At 32.3% G+C, this 12,519-nt stretch overlaps 1 protein-coding gene across 2 annotated transcripts; it reads right to left on the minus strand.

Moving 5' to 3' along the window:
• Positions 1-12,394, minus strand: LOC139819041 (uncharacterized). Of its 2 annotated transcripts, none has more exons than XM_071788176.1 (6): positions 12,058-12,394; positions 6,085-6,341; positions 5,449-5,718; positions 2,440-2,570; positions 2,076-2,241; positions 1-1,353 (listed from the first exon to the last, which is right to left on the minus strand). In XM_071788176.1, the coding sequence occupies exons 2-6, from the start codon at positions 6,337-6,339 to the stop codon at positions 955-957; spliced, it is 1,221 nt and encodes a 406-aa protein (XP_071644277.1). In that variant the 5' UTR covers positions 6,340-6,341; positions 12,058-12,394; the 3' UTR covers positions 1-954. The 2 variants fall into 2 exon arrangements, with proteins under 2 accessions (XP_071644277.1, XP_071644276.1); XM_071788175.1 differs by lacking the exon at positions 12,058-12,394 and adding an exon at positions 6,715-7,037.
• Between the last annotated feature and the right edge of the window lie 125 nt (positions 12,395-12,519).

Raw genomic sequence — 12,519 nt, forward strand, 5'->3', positions numbered from 1 at the left:
TTATGATCTCTGAAATCTTGAATTATAATCTCTGAAATTAAAACAATGAAGATTTTTACATTAAATTTACGAATATATAAGCAACTGTGTATCAGTAACAAGTTTATCAATGATATTAAAATGTAGAGTCTTCCATGTTTTTTAATGTAATCTATAATATAATTGAAGTAATCCATGTTAAATAATCTCTCATTTTGCATCGTAAAAGGAAGTATTTTGTAACTTTGTATGACAAAGTAGAGAGTAAAAGTTAATCAAAAAGCCATTAAAGAGAATAATTAAGTTTTCTTATATAATGTTATAATTCTTAGATTTTTCTCGATATAATTATGGTAATCTTAATTTATATTATATATATGAAAACATTATATTACATCATAACAGAATAGTTTTTGATCTTTCAAACTAAAAGATTTGTCATATCAATTCCATGATGGCTTTTTTTAAAGCGCGCCAATATTTATATCTATTATTCTATTGTTTTCCATTTTAATGTATTTGCTGTACTTTGCCATGCCTATTATTATTATTATTTTTTCTACATTATTTATTACAACTGTAGTAAATACGGTAGGCAGGAGAAGGCGCGAGTAGAGAAGGCCCTGGATAGTAGTAGGAGTGGGGAGTCGTGTGACAGAGCCCGTGAGAGAAAGACGTACGCGGTGAGCTCAGCGCGATCCGAAAGAGAATTTTACGATTACGATTATTATCATTTGCGAGTTGTGTACCCGAGTGCATAACATAGCCGAACAACTTCTCTGAAGCAGAAGTACCCAAATATATTATACTACTTTCATATTACAAGAAGTGAGAGTTTATTCGCTCCTTATCCATCCCGGCCCCCACATTAATATTTAGGAAGACTGTCGTAGCACTACATGTATAAGGACGGACAGGCAGATTCTCGGAATGCCTGCCTTGTCTAGTCTCAACACAACAAAAGTCAAGTATTCATTAAAGATCCAGCAAACCCCATTCGTCATACATTGGAATTCTCTTCATCATCAGTTTTATATAACTCTCGCTCTTTAGACCCGGACTTGAAAAAGTATCAGAATTCATCATCTCATCCAAATCTTTCACCTCAGTCTTGCAGCACAGCACTATCGGTAAAACTAAGAAGGATGCTATCATTCCATAACTGGCTCTTCGTTTTAGGGTAGTTTTCAATTCTTCCATGGTGGGTGGCTGCGTCTTGCAGCCCAGTTGCTTCATAGTCGCCGACAGTACGCCAAGATATTCATTTAATAAAACATCTCTCTTGTTTTCAATGACATCCGGGGAAGGACTTGTACTGAGAAAATATTGAAGATCGATTGCCGGCGATGTGTAGACACAATTTTGGAAATCCACCTGTAATATCAAACAAACTCTGTCGATCGATCGATTTTTTAAGCTCCTGGCAATTGAATTAGAAATGAAATCCGTGCCCCGGGAAAGAAGTGGGACTCGTGTTTAGGAAGTCGCGGCGAGAAAGTTGAGAGTTCGCGCGAATGACACCGGCAAACAGGTGGCGGTTGTACCTGAATGTGATCAAACTAGATTTATGCATTATTCATAATCTACTGCAATTTTAAGTATCTCATATTAGCGCTGCCTCTTTGTCTTGATCGCTAAAGTTGATATTGCGAATTATTAAAATGCGTTAACATATACCGTATACTTTTCGGAATATTATATGTGTGTGTGTTTATGTCTTATTCATTTTGTTAATTTTTATGTAAATTTATTTTGCATTTAACTGCAATTTGCATTGCATTCAAATACAAAAATGATAATAAAAATTCAGAAATATAGATAATTAAAACAAAGTGACTAAACGATGCTATACCTATTTATATTTAATTCATGCTCACGATGCTTTACATTTTTCAAAATTAATCTTTTAAGATATAGTTTTAAAGTAAATACGCTGTTTCAACAATATAAATTATGTCATTACATGCAGGTACAAATTAGTTTTCACTAATTTCGTTATTTAATCTTAAATTTTAATCGTGATTATAATAATAAATAAATCAATAAGCTTGTATTTAAAGGAAATATATGATTTTTTATAATGTGGTGGTACTTACACAAATGTGCTGAACAGGTTTGCCATTATTGTCATATTTGAACAACATATTGTTTACCCAGAAATCGCCGTGATTAATAACATTGAATTCATCCTCACATAACTTGGATGCATCTATTCCTATTTTATATATGTGGTCGGTGAGTTTAGCAATTTTTTCCGAGTATCTAACAATAAATAAAAGTCACATAAACATGGAATTCTATAAAATTAGCGGAAAAATCATAAATATTTGCTGTATATTCTAAACAACAATTTGTGTTTCTATATATATTTGCTGGTTTCTGCTTATTATGTTTATTTATGTTATCTTAAACATTAAGAATTAGATTAATAAATATTGCGTTTATTTATGTAAATCTTACTTTTTCATTCCTGGCCAATTTGCAACCTCATCTGCTAAAGCTTTAAGACTTATAACGAAAAAATTTTGCACTTCTGGCGGGTACTGATCGTTAAATATTCCTTTCGTATACATCTCTTTTTGCTTTGGTTCCTAGATATTAAAATATTTTTATCAAAGAACATTGATATTCATTCATTTAATTATAAAATTTAGTAAATAAGTTTGTAGTGTGCAGGACTGGAAATTTGGAACATGTATATACATGAGGCTATAGAAAAAATCTACGACATTAATTTAAATAACATGTGATTTCTTAACAAATTTAGAGATAAACATTTTTTCTTGAAGATAGTTACGAGGAGGACTATTTGTTACAATTTCTTAATATAAATTTCAATATAAATTACAAATTACGATTTTGTAAATGTAGAAGGACTTACTGCTTACAATTAGTTAGGCACATACGTGTCCATTTAAATTAAAAGCTTAAAGCTTTTCTTTTTTAATTGCTTTAGTTTCGAAGGTATTTGATATACGCGATATTTTAATCGAGGAAAAGTCGATTTTCCTTAGGTAGTTAGGTACTAATTGTAAGAGAATAATTTGATATATTAAATCAAATAATTAGGACTCTCGATAATAAACATTAAAAATTAAATCTGAGAGTCAACGCGGTTATTTGTGCGTGATAAATTAAAATTTATTTATTAGTTCTTTTTACAGAGATAGCAAAATGCAAAATATTGAAATAGTATCAAAGCATAATTTTGAATTTATTGCAAATTCTTATAAAAAGAACTTCTTTTATATTTGAAGAAGGACTCAGAATTGATGACATAAAAATGAATTTCTTATGAACTCTTAAGAATCATTTTAGAACAGAGAATAAATACGGAAAAACAATTAATTTCATAAATCGAGAATTTAAAAAAAATTTTTCTTTTCTTCTTACTATTTGGGTTGTATATAACATATCTGCTTTTAAATGAGGCATAGATATCCGACATATGTGCAGAATCAGATATCATATCTGAGATAAAATTATCATGGCTTTTTATAATCTTGGAGATGTCTCTGAAATATTCTCATGATATCTTGCGCAATAAGATATATTCCATCATTCAGATATCTTCTAGATATCTTGGAGACCTATATTTTGCTGTGTGGAGCATGTCATCGATACTCGAATCTATCGAAATATTATTGTCGCTTTTCAGCGATGCCGATTGGTTTTCTTGTTGCGCTTACTTCATGAGTGGCTGTCATGGCATATTTTGGCAGTTGTGTGGTTATTTGGTTAATAGTGTAAAGTTAATAGTAACAGTAAATTATTAAAAATAAATAGCGCGCGTTTGGGTAATTTTATACAAGGTGAGCTCCCTCCTCACCGATTTCGCTGAATTTAGGCTTAATCGACGCGTTTTTGCACAAAACGAACGAATCTGGCAGAAAAAAGTCCCGCTCTGCCCCGCGAAGCAAGATATTAACTGTTAAAGTTGACGACTATCAGGTTATGAAACAGCTGTCATACTGACGAATCATATACTGTGTTTCGTTAATCTCAACGCTTAATATCTGTAACAGAATAAATAATTTGTTAAAGCAGAGAATAGTTGATATATGAAAAGTACATATTTATGTGTACTTTTCACATACCAACCATTCTCTGCTTTAACAAATTATTTATGTTTTGTTAACTTAAATGCTTATATAATATCTGTAACAGAAATAATTTGTTAAAGCAGAGAATGGTTGGTATATGGTACATATTTATATGTACTTTTCATATACCAACTATTCTCTGCTTTAACAATTTTATTTCTGTTTCGTTAACTTCAACGCTTAATATCTGTAACAGAAATAATTTGTGTTCCAAAATATTTTCTGTTGTAATTAAAACCACAAACTTGAAAACAATATATTAAATTTTATTATTTATTAATTGGATTAAAGTTGAAATTTAACATTTCCTTAAAATAAACGTGATAACTGTATACACGGCTATTAAGCGTTGAAGTCAACGAAACAGAAATAAAATTGTTAAAGCAGAGAATAGTTGGTATATGAAAAGTACATATAAATATGTACTTTTCATATACCAACTATTCTCTGCTTTAACAATTTTATTTCTGCAACAATTTGATATTTATATGTACTTTTCATATACCAACTATTCTCTGCTTTAACAAATTATTTCTGTTACAGATATTAAGCGTTTAAGTTAACGAAACAGAAATAATTTGTTAAAGTAGAGAATAGTTGGTATATATATGAAAAGTACACATAAATATGTACTTTTCATATATCATCAACTATTCTCTGCTTTAACAAATTATTTCTGTTACAGATATTAAGCGTTGAGATTAACGAAACACAGTAATATGATTCGTCGGTATGACAGCTGTTTCATAACCTGATAGTCGTCAACTTTAACAGTTAATATCTCGCTTCGCGGGGCAGAGCGAGACTTTTTTCTGCCAGATTCGTTCGTTTTGTGCAAAAACGCGTCAATTAAGCCTAAATTCAGCGAAATTGGTGAGGAGGGAGAGCTCCTTAAGTATTACCCGCGTCTGTAATGTCTGCGATTATAAAACGTAAAAACTTTGCCCGCCACTATACATTTATGCAACAAGAAAATTTACTTTAGTATGAAGTTGGGCAACATGTTTGTAAGTACACGGTATTAAAATAAAATTTGCACCTTTTTAAAATATTAATTAGAAACTACTTCTCTATAGGATCTAAAGTGTTAAGCATATTATCCTAAAGCTTTACAAGTTTCAGACTTATCTCTTCATAGTATTTGAAGCAATTAATGTTTCGTCGCTTTAAAATATATTAATGTCTATTATATGAAACTTTTGAATATTTCCGACGACTATGTATAATGTGTTTAATATAGTGCAATATTCGTATAATATAGTGCAAGAAGTCTTCTAACATCCAATACAAAATGACTTTCCATGCACTGACCTGAATTCGTGATAATCGCAATGAGACATTACAAGTGTCACACGTAGTGATTTACCTTCTCGCATATGGCTACAGAAGCTGCGTGAAACCTGGCTAGTCCGTCAAGCGCCAATATGGTATGAGCTAGGTCAAGACCAGACAGACGATCGGCCATGCGAAAGCCGAGAGGCGCGAGATCCTCGATCACCAGAAGCGTTGGATTTTTATTTTGCACGTATAGGCCCTTCCCGCTTAAGCGATGCTCCTGCCCTAACAACTTATTCATTTTATCCAAGGTATCTGACATCATCAATATCTCGACGTCAAAGATGCCTGATAATTCGACCTGTAAAAAGTTTATTTAAGATTAACAAATAAAATCTTTTAAAATCAAACAAGCATGCAATTAGTTTTGTGATGTAAGGGTTTAAATAAAAAGTTTTGGTTTCTCAGAAATGACAAATAAATAATAATTTTATTCCGCAAATCAAAATTGATTTTAAAATGACTGAAGCATATACTTTTCTTCTAAATGTAGGTATAGGTGCCTCTTTGAACTTGATAAAAATAATTTTATTTTCAATCACTGATTGTCTCAAAAATAATTGTCCTGATCTTTTTGTTGATCAGAAATCTACTTCGAAATAGTAGAATCTGCCACTTAATTTGATTTATTTGTATTAGAAATATTATATTAGTTGAATCAACTTACAAGGTCCTGACGAATGCCTTCAGCTATAGGCGAGATTTTGACAATGATTGATTTCTTCTCCGTAATTTTACTGTCGCCTTGGTCACGCGAAAATTCGGCAGTAACCCTAATCATGTCGCTTGAGTAGCCGTCACCCTTAGTCGTGGCCGGTTTCGAGAATATCTCGATCACCTGAATCGAGTTGTCGCCTTCCGACTTTCGCAGGATCTTCTCCACAAAGCATAGATTCAGCCATGCCGGTGTCTCTAGGGCCATTTCTGAAATTGGAATTGGAATTGGAATTGGAGAATTTTCCCGACAAATCATTGTTCTTCCGCCGTGTCACGAAACGCGAAAACGATTCTTTACTATAACTTTTATTGTTTGCAGCGAGATTTATCACGTTTTCTTTCTCCCTTTTCAACCGGCTCCCTCCCACACTCATTCCGGCCTTTCCACAATCCACCCTTTCCTTCGTCGCGCCCCCCTTCCACCGTTTTTTTCTCCGCCCTCTTTATCGTCGTGTTTTTCTTCATATCCGTCGATATTCAAGACGCATTCTCCTATACGTTTGAGTTAAGAGTTGTTTCAATTAAAAGCGTAATGGGAAGCTTTTTTCCCTTTTCTCTTTTTGAACAACGGGATACGTACGTTTCGCGTTGAGATGCCGTCGAACGTGATCGAGTTGCGGTATTAGTGAGAAATTTACGACGCGTCTATAGGCGGGTCCACACCTGAGCACGCTCGGATCCGAGCTAAGCCGAACACGAACAAATTTAACATACTGGTGTGGACGATAGTCCGAGCCGCGCCGAACAGGCCCAAATCGTTCGCCGAACGCGCTCAGACCGAGCATTCATTATTCGTATGAATGTGTGTGGACGGGCCAGAGCGAATGTTCGAAGGTAAGCCGTGTTCGGAGGAAGAAATTGAAGAGAATTCATCTTATCTTTGTACAGTAGGTCACAGAAACTGATAAATGCATCTTTCAAGTCTTTGTCCGCTATGTTCACTATCTGGGGCTCAATTCTTGATTTCATTCGCAAAAAAGAAACGTATGCGAAAATTCTGCTCTTACAGAAACGTTGCAAGTTGATTGGTTAAAAGCTATGCGACAGCCAATCGACTTGCAACTTTTCTGTAAGACCAACATTTGCGCATACGCTTCTCTTGCGAATGATTTCAAGAATCAAGCCCCTGCCGAACGTCTGGATCACTTCCGAATACTTCCGAATAGATGCTTGAGCAAGTATCATGCAAGTTCGTTCAGATGCCATCCACATCAAAGCACGCGCGTGCTCATTCGGTTCGGCTTGCGTTCGGCTTGGCTCGGGCCGAGTGGGCTCAGGTGTGGACTCGCCTTATAGCGCGCCGCGATCGCGTGCGTACTTGTGGTCGAATGACATCGGCCTTATGCATATTTTACCTTGATGAGTTTTCTCAGAAATGTTTTCCGCGGTTTTCTCAGAACCAAATCCGTCCATTATTAGATGGACGTTTAATGACTGAACTTATGATGAACACATATAATTGTAATAATATATAAATAATTTATAGCAAATGATATAAATCACAATAAAAATGGTTTACTAATCTAGTGCCAGAAATGCAAATAAATGACAAAACTTTTTATTCTTTAATCGATTTTAAATAAATTTTATTTCAATTAAATTATGATACATCTTAATATTGCAATGATTAATGTAATAAATTGATTATAATGGATTTAAGAGAATTTTGATAAAATAGATGGTAACATTTAAAAAATGCATATACTGTTCTACTAATATACTATTTACTTACAATTATTACTTAATTAAAATTTGTAATATTAATCATTGAATATGACTTAAAATGACGATAAAATGACGATATTTTTATGACGACAATATATCGTCACAAACATTACGTTTATTTTACGTCATTATTTAGTCCACTGATGTCAAATGACGAGAAATGACCTTAAATCGACGTTATAATGACGACATCTTGCTACCTGGGCTACATATAAATATGTATTGATATATTTAATTGTGTAATACCTCTTTTTTTAGTTGTACTACATATTTTCACATTTTATAACTCTAATATGCCAACATTAATCATTACGAAAACAAAAACAACGAAATAAGATTAAAGTTGAAAACTGTTCATTTGACGTAATAATTGCTGAAGCAAGTACGTAATCGCGTTATCATGCTTAGATAAAGCATAACATATGATTTGATTATACACTTGCAGTAGAGTCACGAGTCACTACGCTATTAAAGAATATGAACGTAATTTCTTTATATTGAAATCAAATTATTATTATTCAGTCAAAATTGTTGTATGTTTTACATTGTTACGTCTTAATATGTTACTTTTCATTTATTTGAAATACCTGCTATAAAAATTAATAGCTTTACACAATTTTCAATGTCAATAATCATGCCACGTCACATAATAAGTATGTAAATCTGTTTGATTGTTTATTCTATTATATTACCATTATTATAGTTTTTCCTAAGAAGTATTCACAACAGATTTCTATACCTTTTTATTTTAATATTTTAATACATTTTAATTAGAATAGCATACTATATTGCTTAATTGTTAAAGGCATCAAAAGTCGGCCTCAAGTACTCGAGCTACAAAAATATCGCGCTAATTATATTTGCTGCACAGAAAACTCATAAAGTACATGTAACACTCAAATGAATCTTGTTAGATTAAATCTACTTATCTTAAAGAAACCCATGTTTTCTCCTCAATTTTGATGCACTTTGGGTATGTTACATTACAGATAAAAATAAGAGTATTTTTTTAGTGCTTTTACGCATGTTAAAGAAGTGACACACTCTATCGGAAAAAATCAATTCTTATGTTTTTAATCTAAGCGTATATCTCATCGAAACGATAAGAGATCAGCAAAAATGTTTTAACTGAACTTTTAATGTACACGATCTTATAGCGACGAGCGACGCTTCTTTTATGATATATGAAATCGTGATTAACGTTATGTTACTGCGTGAATGCATTTATTAATATCACCATGCTGCATCATTCTAATTAACTTTTTTATTTTTTTCAATAAGCCTTGGATACCAAACTAATGTTCGGTTTATTTAATTGACATTTTAAACTACATAATATCTTAAAATAATTATATTACTATAATATCATTATATGTCAAAGTTATATTGTATGCTTGTTATATTTACGCACACACACATACACACATATTTAACCCTTTCAGTCCCATAATTAAGGGAATAGCCAAATATCTACAAAACGCATTGAGTATATGATTTTCGGGGTCGCTGATTACAAATCTAAAATCAGATTTTTAAAATTCAAAATGGCGGATCCAATATGGCGGACGAATTTGTAAAAATCAACCGGATTCTCTTGAAACTTGTTACTCGGGGGTTTTCGGGGTCGCTGATTAGGAATCTGAAATCAGATTTTCAAAATTCAAAATGGCGGATCCAAAACAGATCCACGAATTTGTAAAAATCAACCGAATTGATTATTAAAAATTCGTCCGCCATATTGGATCCGCCATTTTGAATTTTGAAAATCTGACTTTAGATTCGTAATCAGCGACCTCGAAAACATAAGAAACCATGTTTTAAGGTATACATTAATTATCAAATTTCGTTACAATCAAATTCAACCGAAAAAATGGTGCGTCTTTTGATGTAAATTTGTTAATAACAAAAAAAATTATAAACAATATTGCTAAATATGCTACTTGATTATCAAGTTTGAACCTTAGCAACATAAAAAAGAAAAAAAAATGCAAGTTTTTGCAGTTATACTAAAAGTTACGATGAAGGAAAGAAGACTCAAAAGGTGGTCAATATATCGCCGCCTGGAACTGAAAGGGTTAAAATATCTTGTGTCGTAGTATAGTATTTTTTCCCCAGTCAGAAATGATTAATTAAATCGACATCATACATTCTACATTCGACGTTGATGCATCAATGAATCGTCAATGTCGAATACTGATTAGTATTTTTGTCATCTTTGGCCTCATTATATTTACTATACATTGTTTTTTTGTAATTGTTTTTATGTTAATTGAGTAATCATGAATATTTTTGTAATATTTCTATATGTCTTTCGGCCAATTCCCCCGCCCCCTTCTTTTTTTTCTATTTACATCGAATACGTAATATACACAGTTGGAAAATTTGTGTTAAATATAACATAAATCACATGTCCCAAACGGTTTACTCAAATTTTTGTGTTAATTTAACATAATATGGATGTGTTAAATGGTACAACACTGATACTATGTTAAAATGTTTCAACAGAAAGGAAATGTAATTCTGATCGTAATTTGAAGTTATTTATGTGTACAATTAACATAACTTTTATGTTGAAGTTAAGATTGTAAGAATAAAATTAACTTTCTTTTTCTGTAAATTTTTATTCCCACTTCTCTTATAAAGTAAAATCAACACTCTTTTATCGTAAATTTTAACACATTTAATAAATACGTTTAAATTGTGTTACTAACATATTTTTTGAATTATTTTAGTAATTTTAAATCTACACATGTATGTGTTGCTTATACTTTACACAAAAATTTTAACAAGGACCTTTTTTAACATAAATACACAAAATTTTTTATTGTATACATATATGTATATATTATGCTTTCCGATTTTGGATTAATTCGAAATAGAGTTAGTCAAAAGACAATAAAAATCTTACAAAATTAGTTGAATTGACGTTAACTGCTTCAATAAATAATTGATGTCAAATACTATTATAGTTTAGTTGATATCTTTGTCATCTTCGACCTTGCTTTGTCATCTTCACAATTGCTTCTAATTGAGAAATTGAGACTATTTCTCAATTAAAAGCAATTGTGAAGATGACAAAACAAGGTCGAAGATGACAAAGATATCAACTAAACTAGTATTTGACATCAACTATTTATCGATGCAATTGACGTCAATTCAACTAATAATTTCTGGCTAAATTGTTAATCTTAAAAAGCGTAACAATTAATATTGCATTGAGAAATTGAAATGATATTTGTTATGGCTTATCTTCTTTAATTTAAAAAGTAAAGAGGAAAAGTGGTTATTTGTGTTAGATAGATATATTCGATTTATATAGATATTTGATTTCTACATTATTATATTTTATAAAGTATAAGATTTTTTAAAGATATGGAAAATTATTTATACTGTTGCGCTCGCCGGGTCTCTCACTTTCTCACAAGCACTCGCGGCGCGCACTCCGTCACTCTCACAGAAATAAAGAAAGACTCGTTGTTAATACCGAAAGGAACTTCTTTAATAAATGGCTCGATAATACAGAGAGCTCGGGATGACACGTCCGAACGTGACGGTATCCCAGCTAAATCCGAACATCAGGTATAAACAACATCTGGTAGAAAATCAATATTTAATTGAACATCGGGAAATCAATATTTCTAAACAGGCGTTACTAAGGGCGATTCGCATCTTGACGGAAGTCGGCCCGTTGCACGCTTCAGCTCGGAGTCAGAGAAGTATACCGGGCGGCGCGCACGCAACAATACGTTCTAAAATATTGTCTATAAGATAGAGGAATATCTCATAAGAACTTATAATCGAGTTTATAATGTTTGCGCATGATGTATGTTTACAACTTGAACTCTTTTTCTCTCAAACTCATGCGACTCATGCAATTTACATGGAATAAACTTGAGATTCTCCCACTGATGTAGCATTTTTGTAAAATCATATTTTCTTAAATTATATTAAAGTATATTAAATTATGTATCATATAATTTATTCGGGTGCTTTTTATTCCTATTTATCCATATTTACCTATACACATATCATTGCATTATTAGCAAGTTAATCTCATATTTTTTAAATATAATACGGTATAAGTGAGTTCACTATAATTACATGTTTTACAAGGCTTTATCTAAAATTTTTATTAATAAATTTCGACTGAATATCAGTTTGAGGAAAACAGAGCGTTGATAATAATCGACACACTGACCTGTAAATCGCTTCAACTTTGGTCGTTTATTTCACTTAAATGCTCACTTCACTGTGCCGTTTCGTAAAGTCTGCCACGAAGTGATACACGCAGAACGCATAAGTGACAGGCTATATCTACACAGGCTATATCAGTATTGCGAGTATACGTATGTTTTCATTCGGCACTGCAGATGACGACTGTCACGACATATAAATCTGCTTGTTCACCATTTATACCGTCGAACTTCCTGATTTATTCTTAGATAACTGAGACTTGGCTAACATTAAACACATGTCGATTTATCTCTCAATAAACCAATAGACGCTAACTTAAATGAGATAACAGAGCGATAATAACACTCGTGTGATCATGAACTGAATACGACAAGCAGTTAGAATAGGCAGTAGAAGCGTGCACATATCATCCTGGTATTGAGGCAAGAGAGGGGGGCAATCGTGGCGCAAAGATGTGCGCTGGTCT

This window comes from Temnothorax longispinosus, chromosome 9 (assembly GCF_030848805.1).
Source record: "Temnothorax longispinosus isolate EJ_2023e chromosome 9, Tlon_JGU_v1, whole genome shotgun sequence".
Lineage (NCBI taxonomy): Eukaryota > Metazoa > Arthropoda > Insecta > Hymenoptera > Formicidae > Temnothorax > Temnothorax longispinosus.

What these genes read in the sequence shown, in the direction of transcription:
- LOC139819041 (XM_071788175.1), bottom strand. Translation starts at nt 6,919, where the DNA reads ATGCTCGGTCTGAGCGCGTTCGGCGAACGATTTGGGCCTGTTCGGCGC. An exon ending in ACGGCATCTCAACGCGAAAC is followed by an intron (nt 6,342 to 6,714) that starts GTACGTATCCCG and finishes TTCCAATTTCAG; the next exon opens with AAATGGCCCTAGAGACACCG. An exon ending in AACCTGTTCAGCACATTTGT is followed by an intron (nt 1,354 to 2,075) that starts GTAAGTACCACC and finishes TTGATATTACAG; the next exon opens with GTGGATTTCCAAAATTGTGT.